This window comes from Bison bison, unplaced genomic scaffold, assembly GCF_000754665.1.
Source record: "Bison bison bison isolate TAMUID 2011002044 unplaced genomic scaffold, Bison_UMD1.0 scf7180017861046, whole genome shotgun sequence".
Taxonomy (NCBI): Eukaryota; Metazoa; Chordata; class Mammalia; order Artiodactyla; family Bovidae; genus Bison; species Bison bison.
In genome coordinates this window covers 2,666,999-2,682,885 of record NW_011491618.1, presented here as the reverse complement: position 1 = coordinate 2,682,885, position 15,887 = coordinate 2,666,999, and the positions used below count along the sequence as shown (strand labels likewise).

Sequence of the window (15,887 nt, the reverse complement as noted above, 5' to 3'; positions counted from 1 at the left end):
CAAAGGTGTGGTGGGCTATAACAAGAAAAAGAATTAACTCAAGGGTCCCAGGTTACAAACATTAAAGCTACTACTTACACCAATTATATTAATCAATACACTGCCAGGGACACAGCAGGTAAGGGATATGGAAACTTAGCAGCAAACATTGGCCCAACAAGTGAAAATCCCTTCACCAATACAATTTCTAATCAATCTTTTAACTACTCAAAAGAATCTGTGTTTAGACAGTTTAGAACATCTCCTGCCTCTCACAGTTGGGAGGCTCTGAACAATCACATGTGGCCGGGAAAACCTATTCAGGCAGGCTAGAGGATTTCCAAAGGAAATGTAGGTTGAAACACTGTCACACCCAGGAATTATTAACTGGAGCTGTAAGCTAACTCTTTTTTCAGAGAGGTAGTGGGGGACAGCCCCCAGTAAAGTCAGAGGTGTAGGTGAAGGCACAAAGCAGAAAGTAGGCAGACTCTGGTTTTGGGTGTAAATGCTCGAGAATTTCCACGGGGACTCGAGGCTCGATCCCGCCTTTGCGTATGCCAAGCCTCCTTCCTCATGACCTTTGTCATGGGTGGAGCTCCTCACGCTGGCTCCCGGCAGTGATAGAATTCCAGTTGAGCTATTCCAGATCCTGAAAGATGATGCTGTGGAAAGTGCTGCACTCAATATGCAATATGCACTCAGTATGCAATATGCCGGCTCCCGGCACCTTCCCTTCTTTCTGCCCTCCTCCTCCTCCTCAGGGTGGCCCCCAGGCGCGATATGCAGTCCTCTGGTTCATGGGCCTTCAAACTAGATCCCCCAGAACCCCAGCTTCCACAGAGATGGTTCACGGCTTAAAAACCATGTACATTTTAATTAGTTAAAAATATAATAGGGAATTCTCTGGTGGTCCAGTGGTTAGGAATTGGTGCTTTCACTGCCAAGGGCTCAGGCTCAATCCCCGATTTGGGAACTAAGATCCCACAAGCCCCATGGCCAGCCTAAGTAAATAAATAAAAACATAATAAATACACACATTATAACAGTGTGGTATGCATCTGCTTTGAATGAATTGGAGATGACCCACTCATGGTATTGCCTGCAAATTAACTCATTTTGATGTAGACTTAAAAAATGCAGTCTTCGTGCATTTGGACCTCTTATAAATGGGATCATCAATTCAGGAAGCCATAGCTCAGAGACTGTCTTTTTTTAAAAGTTAGCTTGGACATTTCCACACTCATGAAATTACACAAGGGAGCACAGAACATCCTTCCTTAGTTCTGAGTAGCAGGCTGTGCCTGACACTGTTCCACCCCAATGGACAACAGAAATTAACCGGATACAAAGCAGATAAAACACTGTGATTATCACTCATGAGTCTCATTTTATATTTGGTGCTCATTAAAGCAGACTGGACCTTTAAAACAACAGTATACAGAAATCACAGTTTGTCCATACACAATGGCTGCAAGGTAGCTGATAAAATGAATGGGAATATAAGAAACAGAGGGTACAATATATTGTTTAGCAAAAAAAATCAAAGTGTAGAACATTTTCCATTTATGGATATCTACATACACACATGTACTTCCCTGGTGGCTTAGTGGTGAAGAATCCACCTGCCAATGGAGGAGACTCGGGTTCAATCCCTGGGTTGGGAAGATTCCGTGGAGAAGGAAATGGCAACCCACTCCAGTATTCTTGCCTGGGAAATCCCATGGGCAGAAGAGCCTGGCAGGCTACAGACTATGGGGTTGCAAGAGTCAGACACAACTTAGTTGACTAAACAGTAACAACAAACACACACGTATCCAAACATGTGTGCTTACACATGCACGTCACTTTTCTAAAAGGATATACTTAGAACTGGCTTCCTCTGAGGGAGAGGTATTGAAGGTTTGGGGTAAGGTTTACTAAACCTTTTTGCATTGTTTGAGTTTATTACTGTTTCTATACAGTATTTCCTTTTTAATTAAAATGTTTAAGTTCCACTTTAAAAACATTACCTGTTTTATATATCAGTGCTTTTGTATCAAAATATGAAGATTACGTTGCCAAAGAGGTTTGATAATACTGAGCTAGTCTAATTGCCTCCTGCTGTAGAAGGTGAGCTGGAGACCAGGAGGCTCTTTTTCCGCCCAGGATCTTTCTGTCTGGAGGAAAGTCACTCAGTTTTCTCTCAGTTTTTTATTCAGAGGGGGAAAAAAGCAATGCTTCTTATAAAAGAGTTAGTGCTAATAGAGGAACTTATAAAACATCTAGGGGCAGGGGATGTTTAGGGACTGCCCATTTGCAGGATCACTCAACTCCTAAAATGCCACGCAGTCATCTTCATGGGAGGCGACCCTGAGACTCACCCCATCCCCCCTTTCTTAGGAACATAAATCTTACCTGCCTCATTGACAGTGGTGGGCCACTCCAATCAAGAATATTCCAATCAGTTATACAATCATAAAGCTGGAATTTTAAAAAATTAAATAAAAAGATTATTCCTAAGCCAGGAATTTTCTGGTACTGGAGAGATGTTCAATAAATATTTACTACATGAATATAATCATCACAGAACCTATAACTAGATCAGGAGGGTGAATTTTTAAATGATGATCATTAGAAAAAGCAAACATAAAAGCTAAGCATGAAAGTATAAAAGAAAATCAACTATGATAAGAAGGACAAAAAAGACCATTTCTTCATAATATAAGACATTTATTTTGGTTACAGTTTTAGTGTTTTAACACTAATTTGTGATATGACAGACATTAAACTTATTTTTTTTAAAACCAGTTTAATACCTTTCCCTTTTCTGTCCAGAAAATTGATGCTTTCACAGTCAAATTACCCTAAAAGCTGACAGCAGGTAAGTTAAGCTTCCAACCAATCTATTCTCTCAACCGGAGATGGCCTCCCTTTCCAATCAGGATAAAATCTTGACTTGGAAGGACCATCGTTGTCAGCTCTTCAGTGATTCTTGATGCCGGTTTTATGACAGAAAATTTCCTACGAGAAAAGCTAACATCTTCATATTTTAAGATCAGTGCTTATTTCGATTAAAACATTAGCATCTTAACATTGTGACACAAAAGGCACCAACATTTGCCCAAGCATCCATCACCATGAGTGGAACACAGCGCCACCTGCTGGTCATCACATTGTTACACACCCTATAATTTCCAGGTGGCGGTCCAAGTCAATGGGGATTCTCGTAACAACGCAATGGTGTCAGAGCCAAAAGGGACCTTAGAGGTCTTCAAGTTTAGTCCCCTTGCTTGAAAGATGGTGATTTCTGCTCTCCAGCTAACCTGGAGTGGCAGGGAAACAGACAAGCCAGTGGAAGATACTGCTTCAGAACTGAGAAGAAAACCATTTGGTGCTCTCATTTGGTCTAGATGGGGCTCTCCCAGTCAAAGAAAGAGACCAGGTCAGAGGAGGGGATAGAGGCACCCTGAGTTCCTATTCCATCACTTTCCGGTGGCAGAGGGGGAAGCTGTCCAGATGAGCATGTGTTGGCTCTTACACAACAGAAGTTGATTTTGTTTTTACTCAAAGTAGGAGCCACATTTCGTGAAGGAAATATAGGGTTTCTGGGACTAAAGACTGAAGAAATCCCAAGTTATTAGCAGAAAAGTAGCCCCAAAGTGATGGCAGTAATTCTCCCCATGGCCTTTTCTCCAACATGTCCCCACACAAAGAGGCTTTTCAAGAGGTCCTGTCAGCAGACCTAAGTAGCTGAGGCTGTCTCGTGTGAGGACCACCGCCTGGGCATGGGAGAGGGACCCCAGCCCCAGCTCTCGAGCCTCTTCCGGAAGTGGAGCAGAAAGCTCTGACTTAGGGATGCTACGTGTTTCCGAGAAGAGCCACACATCCTAACCCAACTGGGGACCCACACTTCTTATTTTTCCTGTAGCAGGCCCCCCTCCCCTCCCCCGGCACTATGGCTTGACCTGTTGTCCTCTGGCTACAAAGCTAATTGGCCTTGTGCACAGGGGCTGGGTCAACAGCATGCACAGCGCACTGAGACCTTCCCGAGGGCTCATTTCTTGAGGAGGAGTGTAGTAGGAGAGGAAGAATTCAGCTTCAGAGAGCAGTCAACCTGAAGTTTCACCTCAGCTCTGCCTTTGAGCTGGGAAGCCCTGAGCACCCCACCCCTAATGACTCTGAACCCCAGTTCCTTTTCTTAAAGGTACCAATACATGAATGAGCCCAACACCAAGTTAATAAGGTTATTGTGAGGATCAAGTTAGATGAAGTGGAAGAGTTATCTGGCCTCTGTGAGGGACACAGTGGGGGAAAAGGCCGTTTCACTTGGGTGGGTCTATGGGGGCAGCCTGGTATCTGAAAAAGACAGATTCTAGTCTGTTCAGGGCTGCTACGGTCACAGAGCAAAGGGGACATCCAGGCTGGGCGGTGCTGCTTCTGTCAAGATAGAGATCATTACCCTGGGTGTTAAGCCCCAAGGCATACCTGCCTCTCCTCCACCTAGCTGGAAGCTTCTGGTCAATTCTCGAAAAGGCACATTTCCCACCTCCACATGGTCAGAACCACTGCCTGAATTGAAACTTAAAACTGAATTTTAAATATTCAACAAAAGTCCCTGATATTTCATTTCAGGTAAGACTCCTTTGCAAATCCTTGCAAGGGATCCTACCACCAAGTCAGGCTTCTGGGAGCTTGATAGACCCACCAGAACAATGCCTTGCATATATTTGGTGCTCAAGAAAAGAAAAAAAAAAAGTTTAATTCCACAAACTTTTATCAAACATCTATGTGCTAAGTGCCAGGGGGCAGAGCTGAGGACCACCTCTCTGCCATTAGGGAACCTGAAGACGACGGCACTGCGTTGCTTGCCCTGATGACAATTATGCCGAGTGCTAACAAGACTGTGTTCAAAACAAAACTCCTCTATTCTGACAAATGTGTACACACGTGTGAGTGTGAGTGTTCATGGCTTCCAACATCATCCTAAAAAGTCCTTGCAAAGGCTGTTTCTTTTTGTTTCTTTGCTCTACCATCAATAAAGGCGCCATTTGAACCTTCCGTCATGTTTCCTTTCTGCCTGGCTGAATCATTTTTGCTCCCAAGGCTCCAGAACCTTTTCTGGCAGCAGAGAGCTGTAAGAACTACCTGTGAGTGGGCAGGGTGTGAGCCTGGGCCGTTCAACCCCCCGTTTGTCCAGCCACTGGCTATGTTGCTCTCTCACGCACACGCAGCACACGTGCTATAATTGGCCAATTTCCTCCTCCTGTTCTTGGAATAGCAACTGAGACAAAAAGCAGTGAGCACGAGTGGCTTGGGCCCGCCAACACTATAATTTAGGACAAAACCCTTGTAATTCTCCAAATGGTGGGGTTTTTAAATAGGCTGGACTTCAACACCCTGTTTTCTAAAAAAGAAAAATAAAACCCTGCCTAAGGAACTACTCTTCTAACGGACCAAGGGACTGAGAGCTGAGTATCCCTAAAAGGCGGATTCTGAACTCAAGCCTTCTAAGGAGTCACATTTTTCAAACTATTGATCTAGGAGAGTCCTTCAAGAAGGGGGATGTGTCTGCCCACACAAGGGCCTCTTTGTTTCGATATCGTTAATCCTAAGGAAATCGTCAAATGCAGTTACTTGATGAGCATTTCCACCCACGGATAACTGACCCCAGCCAGCTTCAGACCTCATGACATGTCTCTGTGAGCAGGGCGTGGACGGCTGTGAGGATTCAGGGGAGACAGACACAGTGGGGGGAGAGGGGCCCACATTTGCATAGTTCCTTTACAGAGCCCCATTCAGGAAAGGGCTCAGGGGTGGGGGCTCGGAATAGGGGGCGGGGGAGGTCAGGAGGGCCCCCGTGAGCATCTCAGGCCTTGCACTTCCACAGACCTCTTGCCCTGGGTCGTCCAGGAGAAGCACACCTGTCACAGGCCTTCCCCCTCTGGGCCCCCACCTCAGGGTGAGGGCGTCATAAACTGCAGGTGCAGGACACGCCAGGGAGCAGGACGCCCTCCTCAGCAAACTTCTTTATATGCTCCCCAGGGTAAAAGCGGCCCAGGGCCGTGCTGGGACAGACGTGTGGGCAAGTGCCTGGTGATGCTGGGAGCAGGGTACACTGTGTTTCCTAAACATGGCAGCCTGTGACATCACAACCAGGGACCCCCACCCCCGTCTGACCTCTAGAGAAGAGGCAGTGGGGGCGCCCTAGAGTTTCAATTTTCCCTCCTTGACGAGTCTGTCATTGAGCTGGCAGAGCTGGGCCAGGAAACCGTCGTTGGGGCCGATCTCACGGTTCTGCCTGACGATGCTCAGGGCGGACTTGACATCCATTTTCTGACGCATCATGAGGTACGCGATGACGAGGGTCGGGGAGCGGCTGTAACCCTCACGGCAGTGGACCAGCACTCGGCCTGTGAGAGACGGGGACGTGATGAGCTGGCCCGCCACGCCTCAACTCCAGTCCAAACTCTTCCCAGGACATGCACATGCAACTTACACTGCCAGGCCATCCTGGGCCCACCAGAATGGCTAAGATGGCAAAGATGAATATAAAACACACAAAGCACTGTCAGGGATGTGGAGCATAGCTAGGACTTTGATCTGTGGCTGGGGAAAGTGAAAAAGAGTGACAGTCGCTCAGTCATGTCCAACTCTTTGTGACCCCATGGACTATTCAGTTCACGGAATTCTCCAGGCCAGAATACTGGAGTGGGTAGCCATTCCCTTCTCCAGGGGATCTTCCCAACCCAGGGATCGAACCCAGGTCTCCCACATTGCAGGCAGATTCTTTACCAGCTGAGCCACCAAGGAGGACCAAGAATACTGCAGCCTATCCCTTCTCCAACAGATCTTCTCGACCCAGGAATTGAACCAGGGTCTCCTGCATTGCAGGTGGATTCTTTACCAGCTGAGCTACTGTGGTTAGGGGAGGGGATGTACCAGCCCAAGAATATTGCAGTGGGTAGTCTATCCCTTCTCCAACAGATCTTCTTGACCCAGGAATTGAACCAGGGTCTCCTGCATTGCAGGTGGATTCTTTACCAGCTGAGCTACCATGTTTGGGGAGGGGATCATGGCTTCAGGAAACCATGTGGTGGGATCTACTCAAGCTGACCATGTGCATCCCCCAGGGCCTGGCAATTCCATCCCAGACCCACACCAGATAGGACTGCATACACATGTCTGCTAAAAGAATCCCACCAGGACATCATAGGCAGCACTAGTCACAACAGCCCCAAACTGGAAACTCCCAAAGGCTGGTCAACAGAAGAGTAGATAAATACTAAGTCTGAACAGTCTACAACTTCCCAGATACAAACTGGATGAAACACACAAACAGGATGTGTACGATCCCACAGAGTAGAAGTGTCAGGGGAATTTACTGGTGGTCCAATGGTTAGGACACGGGGCTTCTACTACAGGGGGCACAGGTTCAATCCCTTGTTAGGGGACTAGATCACATATGCTGCGAGGTGTGGCCAAGACAAAACTGAAAAAAAAAAAAAAGGCCAGCAAAACTGAGCTATGCGTTTAGAAGTTTGGATAGTGGTGTGGAGGTGGGAGATGAGACACTGGGAGGAACATGTGGGGCTTCTGGGGTGCTGATCAGGTTTAGTTTCTTGATCTGGGGGCTGATAGTGAAGGACAGGGAAGTCTGGCATGCTGTCCATGGGTCGCAAAGAGTCAGACACAACTTAGCAACCGAACAACAAAACACGGGTGGTGTGCAGTGCATTGATCTACACACTGCGATCTGCTACTAACCTACATGAATTTTCTATTTCAAGCAAAAGCAAAATATGAAAACCACCCAAATGTCCATCAACAGGTAAATGGATAAACAAACTATGGGACGTCCATCCAACAGAACACTACTCAGCATTACAAAGGCATTCCTGCCACGTGCAACAGGATGGAAGAAACAAAAGAATTATGCTGAGTGAAAGAGGCCAGACCGAAAAAGCATACATACTGTGCAACTCCATTTACACGAAACTCTACAAAATGTACACTAATGTCTAGTGATAGAAAGCAGATCAGTGGTTACTTGGGAGTGGAGGAGAGAGAGGAGTGGAAGGGAGAGGTCACAAAGGGAGGTGAAGGAAATCCGTGGGGTGATGGATAAACTCACCATCTTGGGTGTAGTTATGGCTTCACAGATGTATACATATGTCAAAACTTACCAAACTCTATGTAGTTTAGGGAACGTCAATTAATGCCTCAACAAAACCATTTCAAAATAAAAGGACCATGAATGTCAAACACAAACACAGAGAATCAAACAATGTATGTACGTGTTGTTCAGCTGTGTTCCACTCTTTGCGACCCCAAGGACTGCAGCCTGCCAGGCTCCTCTGTCCATGGAATTCCCCAGGCAAGAATAGTAGAGTGAGTTGCCATGCCCTCCTCCAGGGGATCTTCCTGAACCAGGGATCAAATGTAGGAGACCCAATGTACACTGCAGACAGCTTCTTTACGGTATAAGCCACCAGGGAAATTACTAGATCCGCCCCCTCCCCCTGACTTTGACATCATCTCCTCGTTCCCCTTCTCCCTGCAATCCAGCCAGCCAGCCCCTTGGCCTGCGAAAAGTGAGAGTATTAGTTGCTCAGGCCTGTCTGACTCTTTGTGACCCCACGGACTGGAGCCTGCCTGCAACACCTCTTTTCACAGGTATTTGCTCCAGTGTCCTAGGAAGGTCTTTCCTGCCCACCTTCTAAAGAGCCACAGTCCCACTCTCTATACCCCGTCATCCCCTTGCTCCCTGCTTTAGTCATCCCCATTTCCTGGGGGCCACACATCTTTTTCACTTATGTCTACTGTCATCTTCCCCCAAAATGTAAGCTCCTCGAGGGCAGGGATGCCTGTCTGTTTTGCTCCCTGTTGTATCCCCAGCATTGGATGAAGGAAGGAAGGGATGGTCAGGAGAGGCCAGAGCATCATCAACAAGGTTCCCCCAATCTTTTATTAAAGTGGGAAGGCCTCTTGAGCAAGAAGCCTTGGCTTCTCTTATCCCTACTCTCTCCTCACACAGAGTGCTCAGTTCAGGTCTTCATCATCTCTCACCTCTGCCCCTTCACCTCCAAACTGAGCTTTCCCTCCACCCTCACCCTCCACCAACCTACACAACAGCTGGAGGGATCTTTTTCCAATATAAATGGGACCTGTCACCATTAGTTGGGTAGGCTACCACCAAAGCGTTACTTACCAGGCTAACCGCCCGCGGCCCCGACACCTTCCTAGGCTATTTCTCACCTCTGTGCCTTCACTCATACTGTTCCTCCTACCTGGAACACCCTCTCCCTCCTCAACCTGGCAAACTCCTATTCATCCTTAAGACCCCAGCTCAACTATTTCCTTTGTCAGCATAAGGATGGAGAATCCCAATCCTTGAAGTCATGGGAATCTGGGTTTAAATTTTAACTTGCTGGTTGTGATGGTTAAATGTGTCAACTTGGCTTGTCTATGACACCCAATTGCTTGGTCAAACACTAGTCTACAAGAGATTTTGTAGATGTAATGAACACCTCCCATCAGTTGACTTTAAGTAAAAGAGATCACCCTTGATAAGGTGGGTGGACCTCATCCAATCGGCTAAAGATCTTAAGAGCAAAAAACTGAGGTTTCCTGGAGAAGAAAGAATTCTGTCTGCAAAGCCCTGCCTCAGTTTCCAGTCTGCCCGACAGATTTCAGATTTGCCAGCCCCATGATCACATGAGCCAATCCCCTAAAATAAATAATGTATGTGTATTTTATTGATTCTGTTTTCCTGGAGAACCTGGACCAATACCCTGGTTATCACCCTATGACCCACCTAAGAATACTGTGCCTCACTTTCCTCATCTGAGCTAATAATACCCATGGCCCAAGATGGCTGAAGATTCAGGGAAGAGATATATAAAAGCCTCAGACTAGCACCTGGCAGACATGAACATTCAATAAATAAATATAAGCCAACACTACGAGTCTTCTGCTGGCACGTGGTGCATCCTCTTCTGTAGCAGTCCAGCTCTGTGTTTCTGTTGGTCACACACAGACCAACCCTCCTCTGCCAGAGTGTGAGTTCCTTAAGGGCAAGGACTATAGGGTATTGATTCTGGATACCCTACAATTCCCAGCATACATTAAGGGTTCAATAAATATCTGCTGATCAGCTGAGTGAATGATTCCCCACCAACACCTCTGCATGGGCATTACTGTGAAGGAAACTTGCTGACCCAGAGTCAAACAGTCTGTTCTATTCCCATGACCCTAGCCCCAAAACATAACCTTATTTTTCCCAATGCTCTCAGGGTAGAAGTGGGGAGTTCTCCACTTCCCTGCCCAGTCACTCTCTGGCCAATGGACCCAAAGTATTCAGAGTAGGGCTTTCCCTGTTCCCATCCTGGCAATGGGACCCTCTGCAGAGCAGCTGCCTCATTATCTAGAACCTGAAACATACTCAGCATGCACAGAACTCATAGAGCCAATAAGCAAGGAGAGAGGTCAAAGTCCATCCTTACAGGCCTCGCCCATACACTACCTCCTCCAGGAAGTCTCCCTTGATCTTCCCAGCTGGAAATGACTGCTTCCTTCTCTGAGGGTCCCTGGCCAATTCCCCCACCCCAAAGTGATGGGCCCCCAGCTCCCTTGAGCCCTGCACAGTGTTGGAGGCCAGTGTATTTCTGTTGGCTCACCTGACCAATCAATCCTATAAGTATTTCCACTGGGCATTAGAACCCATGGAATTTTTTCCTGTCACTGGTTCAGTATTCCAGTGTACCTGCTACATGCCCAATCTATGTCAGGTGATAGGGAGACAGGCAATGGACACAGTGGATTCGGACCGCGGGCAGGCTTCATGGATGAATGGACACTACGTCTAGGGCTCAAGCATGAGGCAGGGTCTGCCAGAGGATGGGTCAGGAAGATGCAGAGAGATCCCTCCAGACAAATGACCCAACCCACATGGGCTAAGGCAGGAGGTCACCCAGTTGCATGGAAAGAGGAAACTGTCAGGGAGCTCTAAGTTCCCTGAATGAACGACCAATGGATATACAGGAAGAGCAAAATCCATCCCCTTCACTGGGTCCCTCATTCTTGTCTACAGCGGAGCTCAGTATAGCTGGAGAGGAGGCATGTGACGTGTACGAGGCTGGGGAGGACCACAGAGGGCCTGATGATAAAGACTGCAGATATCCCAGGCAATCAAACCTCCCTCCTGGGCCCCAACTGTGTGATAACCAGCGGCTAGTAAATTGCCCGCTGGAAATCATTGCTGTGGGGAGGCTGCTGGGACAAGCAGCATCAGGGCAGCAGAGACAGGCTAGAATCAGGGGGACAGGGCTGATCATGCCTCAGTGGGAGTCGCTCCCCCTCGCCAGGTTTGGGTGAGGAAGAAGAAAGGGGCTGGAGGAAGCAGCAGGAAGGTAAAGGCAGTTGCTGACAGAATCAAGCTAAAAGCAGAAAGGGCAAGCGGCCCAGCCTGCTCAGCTGCTGTCTGCCCTCTGGCCTTCTAGGATTTCTCTCTGGCATGCCTCACCTGACAGCCAGCATTCCAGCAGTTCTGCTTCAGTCCTGCCTTATATTTTGGACCTGCAGGAAGCATTTAAAAACTGGGCCAAAGTTTCCTGACTCCCAGCCTAAGCCAATCGGGGCTGCCCCCCTCCCCTAGCCAGGTAATGCATGTGACCCAGCTCTCACCAGTGAGGTGAGGGGGACTCCACTGGGTGGTTTCTATGGGCTGTTTTACTTGTTCTTAAGAAAAGAGAAGGGGCATCCCTGGCGGCCCAGTGGCTAGGACTCTGTGCTCCCAAAGCACAGGGTTCAGGTTCCATCCCTGGTCAGGGAACAAGATCCCACATGTTGCAACTAAAGACCCCACATAGAAGACTGAAGATCCTACATGCTGCAACTATGACCCAGCGAAGACAAATAAGGTAGTAAATATTTTAAAAAAAAAGAAGAACAGAGAGAAACATGAGGAAGAGATGGTGGCCTCATCCATCACTGCACTTTATCCTGTTGGGAGGTGGTAACCAGATCTACCACAGGCGTCTTCGGACCATCAGGGGAGTCCCCAACACTGAGGGTGGCAGAAGAGTCCTGAAGCCACCAGAGAGCTATTGCATCAACCAGCCCTGGAGCTGGTCACCTCGGGATTTCTTATCACATAAAATAATAAATTTTCACTATTGCAGCTATCTGAATAGGGGAGCAGGGCTGGCAATCAACCCTCAGCCAAAGTCAATGCAAACACAAGGGTGCCGAGGCCTTGTGTCACGTGTGGTCACTTAACAGGCAGCCAGGTGAGCAGAGAGAGACCCAAAGCTCTCAGCCTTTCACACAAGAGCCAGAAAACATCAGGTTTTCCAAGAAAAGGCCTGTCATGTGCTTGTTTTCTAAAAAAATCAAGTTCAACCTGCCTCCCAGTAAAGCAACTCTACTCCAATAAAAATTGATTTTAAAAAAAGCTGCCTCCCACCGTTTCCTGGGTGGCAGGTCCCTTACCGTTCTTCTGAGCCAGAGCCTGGTCGATGAAGTCTGCCGCCTTTTCAAAGTAGGCGCTGAGGTTGAACTCCTGTGTGTCATTGGCCTTGATGCCCAGGTAGGTGATCCCGGAGTCCTTGTAGAAGTTGGCATTGGTGTTGACGTGCATGAAGGACCTGCCCTCAGCCGCATTCAGGACATGGGTGATGCCCAGCTTCTGCAGCTTGGGGATGTCTTGAGCCACAGACCTGGACAGGAAACAGCAGCAGGGGAGGATCAACTGACTACCTGGCAGCCCTCAGGGGAGGAAGATGGAGAAGACCCTAAGCCTCTTGGCTCAGAAAGGAACCTTCCGTGCTCTGGCCCCTGCTGGCTTCTCCAGCCTCAGCTTATGACCCTCTGCCCTCACTCCAGCCAGCTCCAACTACCTGCCGCAAATAGCCTGGGTGCTTTCATGCCCACACTATTCCCGCTACCTGGAATGTCCTTCTCCACCTTCTTCATAAAGGTGCACCCTCTCATATCTCACCTCCCTTGGCAGCATTTCCTGATCTCCCCTTCATCCAGCATCGTGCTCTCGATCCTGTGGGTGGTGATATCACCAAGAAGCTAAAAATGGAGCCAGACTCCAGACAGCCCTGTCACTTACTAAGCTTGAACAAGTCACTTAACCTTTCCATGCCTCAGTTTCCCTATCTGTAAAATGAGGATGATAACAGTATCCACTCCTGGGGCTGTTGTTAGTGTTAAATGAGCTGTTCTATAGACAGAGCCTGACACCGTGATCAGGGCCACTATCCTAATGCTTGATTGTGCTTATTTGTTTAGACGTCCAGGCTATGAGCTCCTTGATGGAGGAACCATGTCTGCTTCATGTCCGTATGCCTTGCATGTGCTCTAGTACCTGGCACACACAGTAGGTACTGAAGGAGTATGTGGTGAATCAGTGAAGAATGAAATCAGCACAGCCCAGCAGCCTTCTTCCTTGGATTATAGAGTGCAGCAGCCCCCTTCCATCCCCTAGAGGGATCCTTCCTGCCATAGTCCACTAGCCACGTCTCTGAAGCTATCCTGGGTGAGTAAGCACTTGGGGAGCCAGTAGAGGTTACAAAACATTTGATCTGAATAGTCAAAGGGCTGCTTTATTTCATCTCACAACAACGTCCCAATTCAAACAGCAGTTTACACTTTACACAAGGCCTTCTCCTGCGTGATCTTGTTTGCCTGTCACATCAGCCCTGGGAGGAAGGAAGGACAGAGCTTCAACTCTGGCCCGACAGGACAGACGAAGGACATGCATATGCTCTCAAGGGCTGCTGCATGGCAGGGCTGGGAGGAGGCCTCTTTTCTCCTGACACAAGGCCTGCTCTATCTTCCCCCTCACTCTGCTTCTCATGCCCACATCAACCACAAATCTCACGAGGCAGAAAACGGGGCTCCTCCAGGTTTCACTCTGCCCTGTGAGCCCTGATCAGGGGCCCTGATTTTGTTAAAGCACTTCTGACTGCAAGGGGTAGGGGAGAAATAGGTACTCAGCCAATCTTCCCTGTGGAGCACTCCCCATGCCCCTGTCTGTGTCAAGGTCAGATTTGCTTAAAGGCAAGGGATGTGTTTTCTACAGTGGCCATTGGCACGTGCCACCCTTGACTACCACCAGATGTTCACATCTTTGGTTTCCACCTTGGAAGTAGTGACAGCTGACTGAGCCAAACTGCCCAAGACAGCAGGGTTTCCAAGAGTGCCAAGGCCCCTTGCTGCCTGGGTGGATGGAAAGGGGCTTGTTCTCAGAACTCGGCAATTACTGAGGACTCTGGATGAGACTCTGGTACCCTTCGTTAGCTATCAGGACACTGCACACAACTGTAAAGTTGCTCATTAAAAAGGATCTAAAATAACTAACTTTGAAGAGTCACTGCCATTCACCTTCCTTCTCAAATACTAAGTCAACATTCAACAACTTTACCATCACTACTGTGAATGATGGCTTGTCTGGTGGCTCAGACGGTAAAGAATCTGCTTGCAGTGAGGGAGACCCAGGTTTGATCCCTGGGTTGGGAAGATCCCCTGGGGAAGGGCATGGCTACCGACTCCAGCATTCTCACCTGTGAAATGACACAGACAGAGGAGGCTGGCGGGCTACAGTCCATAGGTGCACTGAGTCAGACACGACTGAGCAATTAACACACACACTGTGAATGACCTTTGTCCAGTGCCTGACACCAGTGATGCTCCATATGGTGAATGAGTGATAGATGGACGAGGTTGGCCCCCATGAAGCTGGGACCTGACTTCTAGACCCCCTAGTGCTGTGATGACCCCCATTTTTGCAGCAGTCCTTGGCAAAGTAAGCATCAGGTCCTAGTCCAAGACCTGGGATACAGACATGAACAAGATATTGACCCTAACCTCACAAGCCCTCACCTGCTCTGGGCCACCATTTATTCCTGTGAAAAAGGAGAAAACCCGGTTAGACTTGCGGTCTCTGGGCCCACGGAGGTTAGGGCCTCAGGGTCTCATGAAAATCCAACCCAACCTCCTGTGCCCTCCGGAGGCTACACAGGCATGGGAATCTAGTTTTTACTTTTGGCTGAGATTTCAACACCTCTCAGAAGGGCTATCACTAGTTCTCTCCTGCTACTGAGAAATTCTTCCTAGTAGTTTGACTATGAGAAAATGAGAAAATCGATTTGGTAAGAACTCCTAAGTGTTAAATAATAAATGCATTTCCTGGTGGCGAAAAGGTCGGCAGCCTTTGCTAAGTGATGGCCCAGGTCCTCAGGGGGTTTATCATTGGGTCGTTCTAGAATTCTAGATAAATCAAACCCTAAGTGGAAGGTAGGGGGAGGAGCGAGGAAACCTGTCCCCGGATCTCTGAACCCCCAAGTTTGGGAAATGTCAATTCTCCGATCTAAGCCTGCCTCGCCGGGAAAATTCCACGCCCGAATTGTGACGTCAGCCCGTTGCCATGGCAGAGAAGACAGACATTCCGCGGTGACCTCACTGCAGAACCAGGCAGCTGTCACATGACGCGCGGGCCGGAGACCGGTCGGGCGACAGAGGGCCACCTGTTAAGTGAACCTGGTCGCCCCGACACCGCCCAAGGCCGAGCACCTAGAGGGTGGAGGCCCCGGGCCGGACACCGGCTGCCCGAGCGGCCCCGGGTCTCCACCACCCAGGGAAGGGAAGGACAGAGCGGGGACGGGGCGGGGTCCAGCCCCTCCGCCCCATGCACGAAGGGTGGGCGGTGACTCCAGCCCCCGCCCAGCCCCCGGCCCCGGCTTCCGGAGGAGCGACCCCGCCCCGGCTCCCCCCACCCGCTCCCGCCGACGCCCCCACCCCAGCCCTCGGGTGGCGGGGCGCCCCGGGGAGGGTCGGAGGGGCGTCTCGGGGCCCGGGAGAGGCGACTCACGCGTTGCCCACGTAGATCCTAGGGGTACCTCGTTGCAGGGCTGGCTCGGGAG

General features: G+C 49.0%; 1 protein-coding gene across 1 annotated transcript; it reads right to left on the bottom strand.

Moving 5' to 3' along the window:
* Positions 1–2,671: 2,671 nt before the first annotated feature.
* Positions 2,672–15,881, bottom strand: DUSP3 (dual specificity phosphatase 3; the record flags this gene model as incomplete). Its single annotated transcript, XM_010832496.1, is given in 4 exon segments — positions 2,672–6,368; positions 12,448–12,674; positions 15,836–15,863; positions 15,866–15,881. Coding segments are annotated over 4 exon segments (477 nt in total), but the record flags the coding sequence as incomplete, so codon positions are not given.
* Between the last annotated feature and the right edge of the window lie 6 nt (positions 15,882–15,887).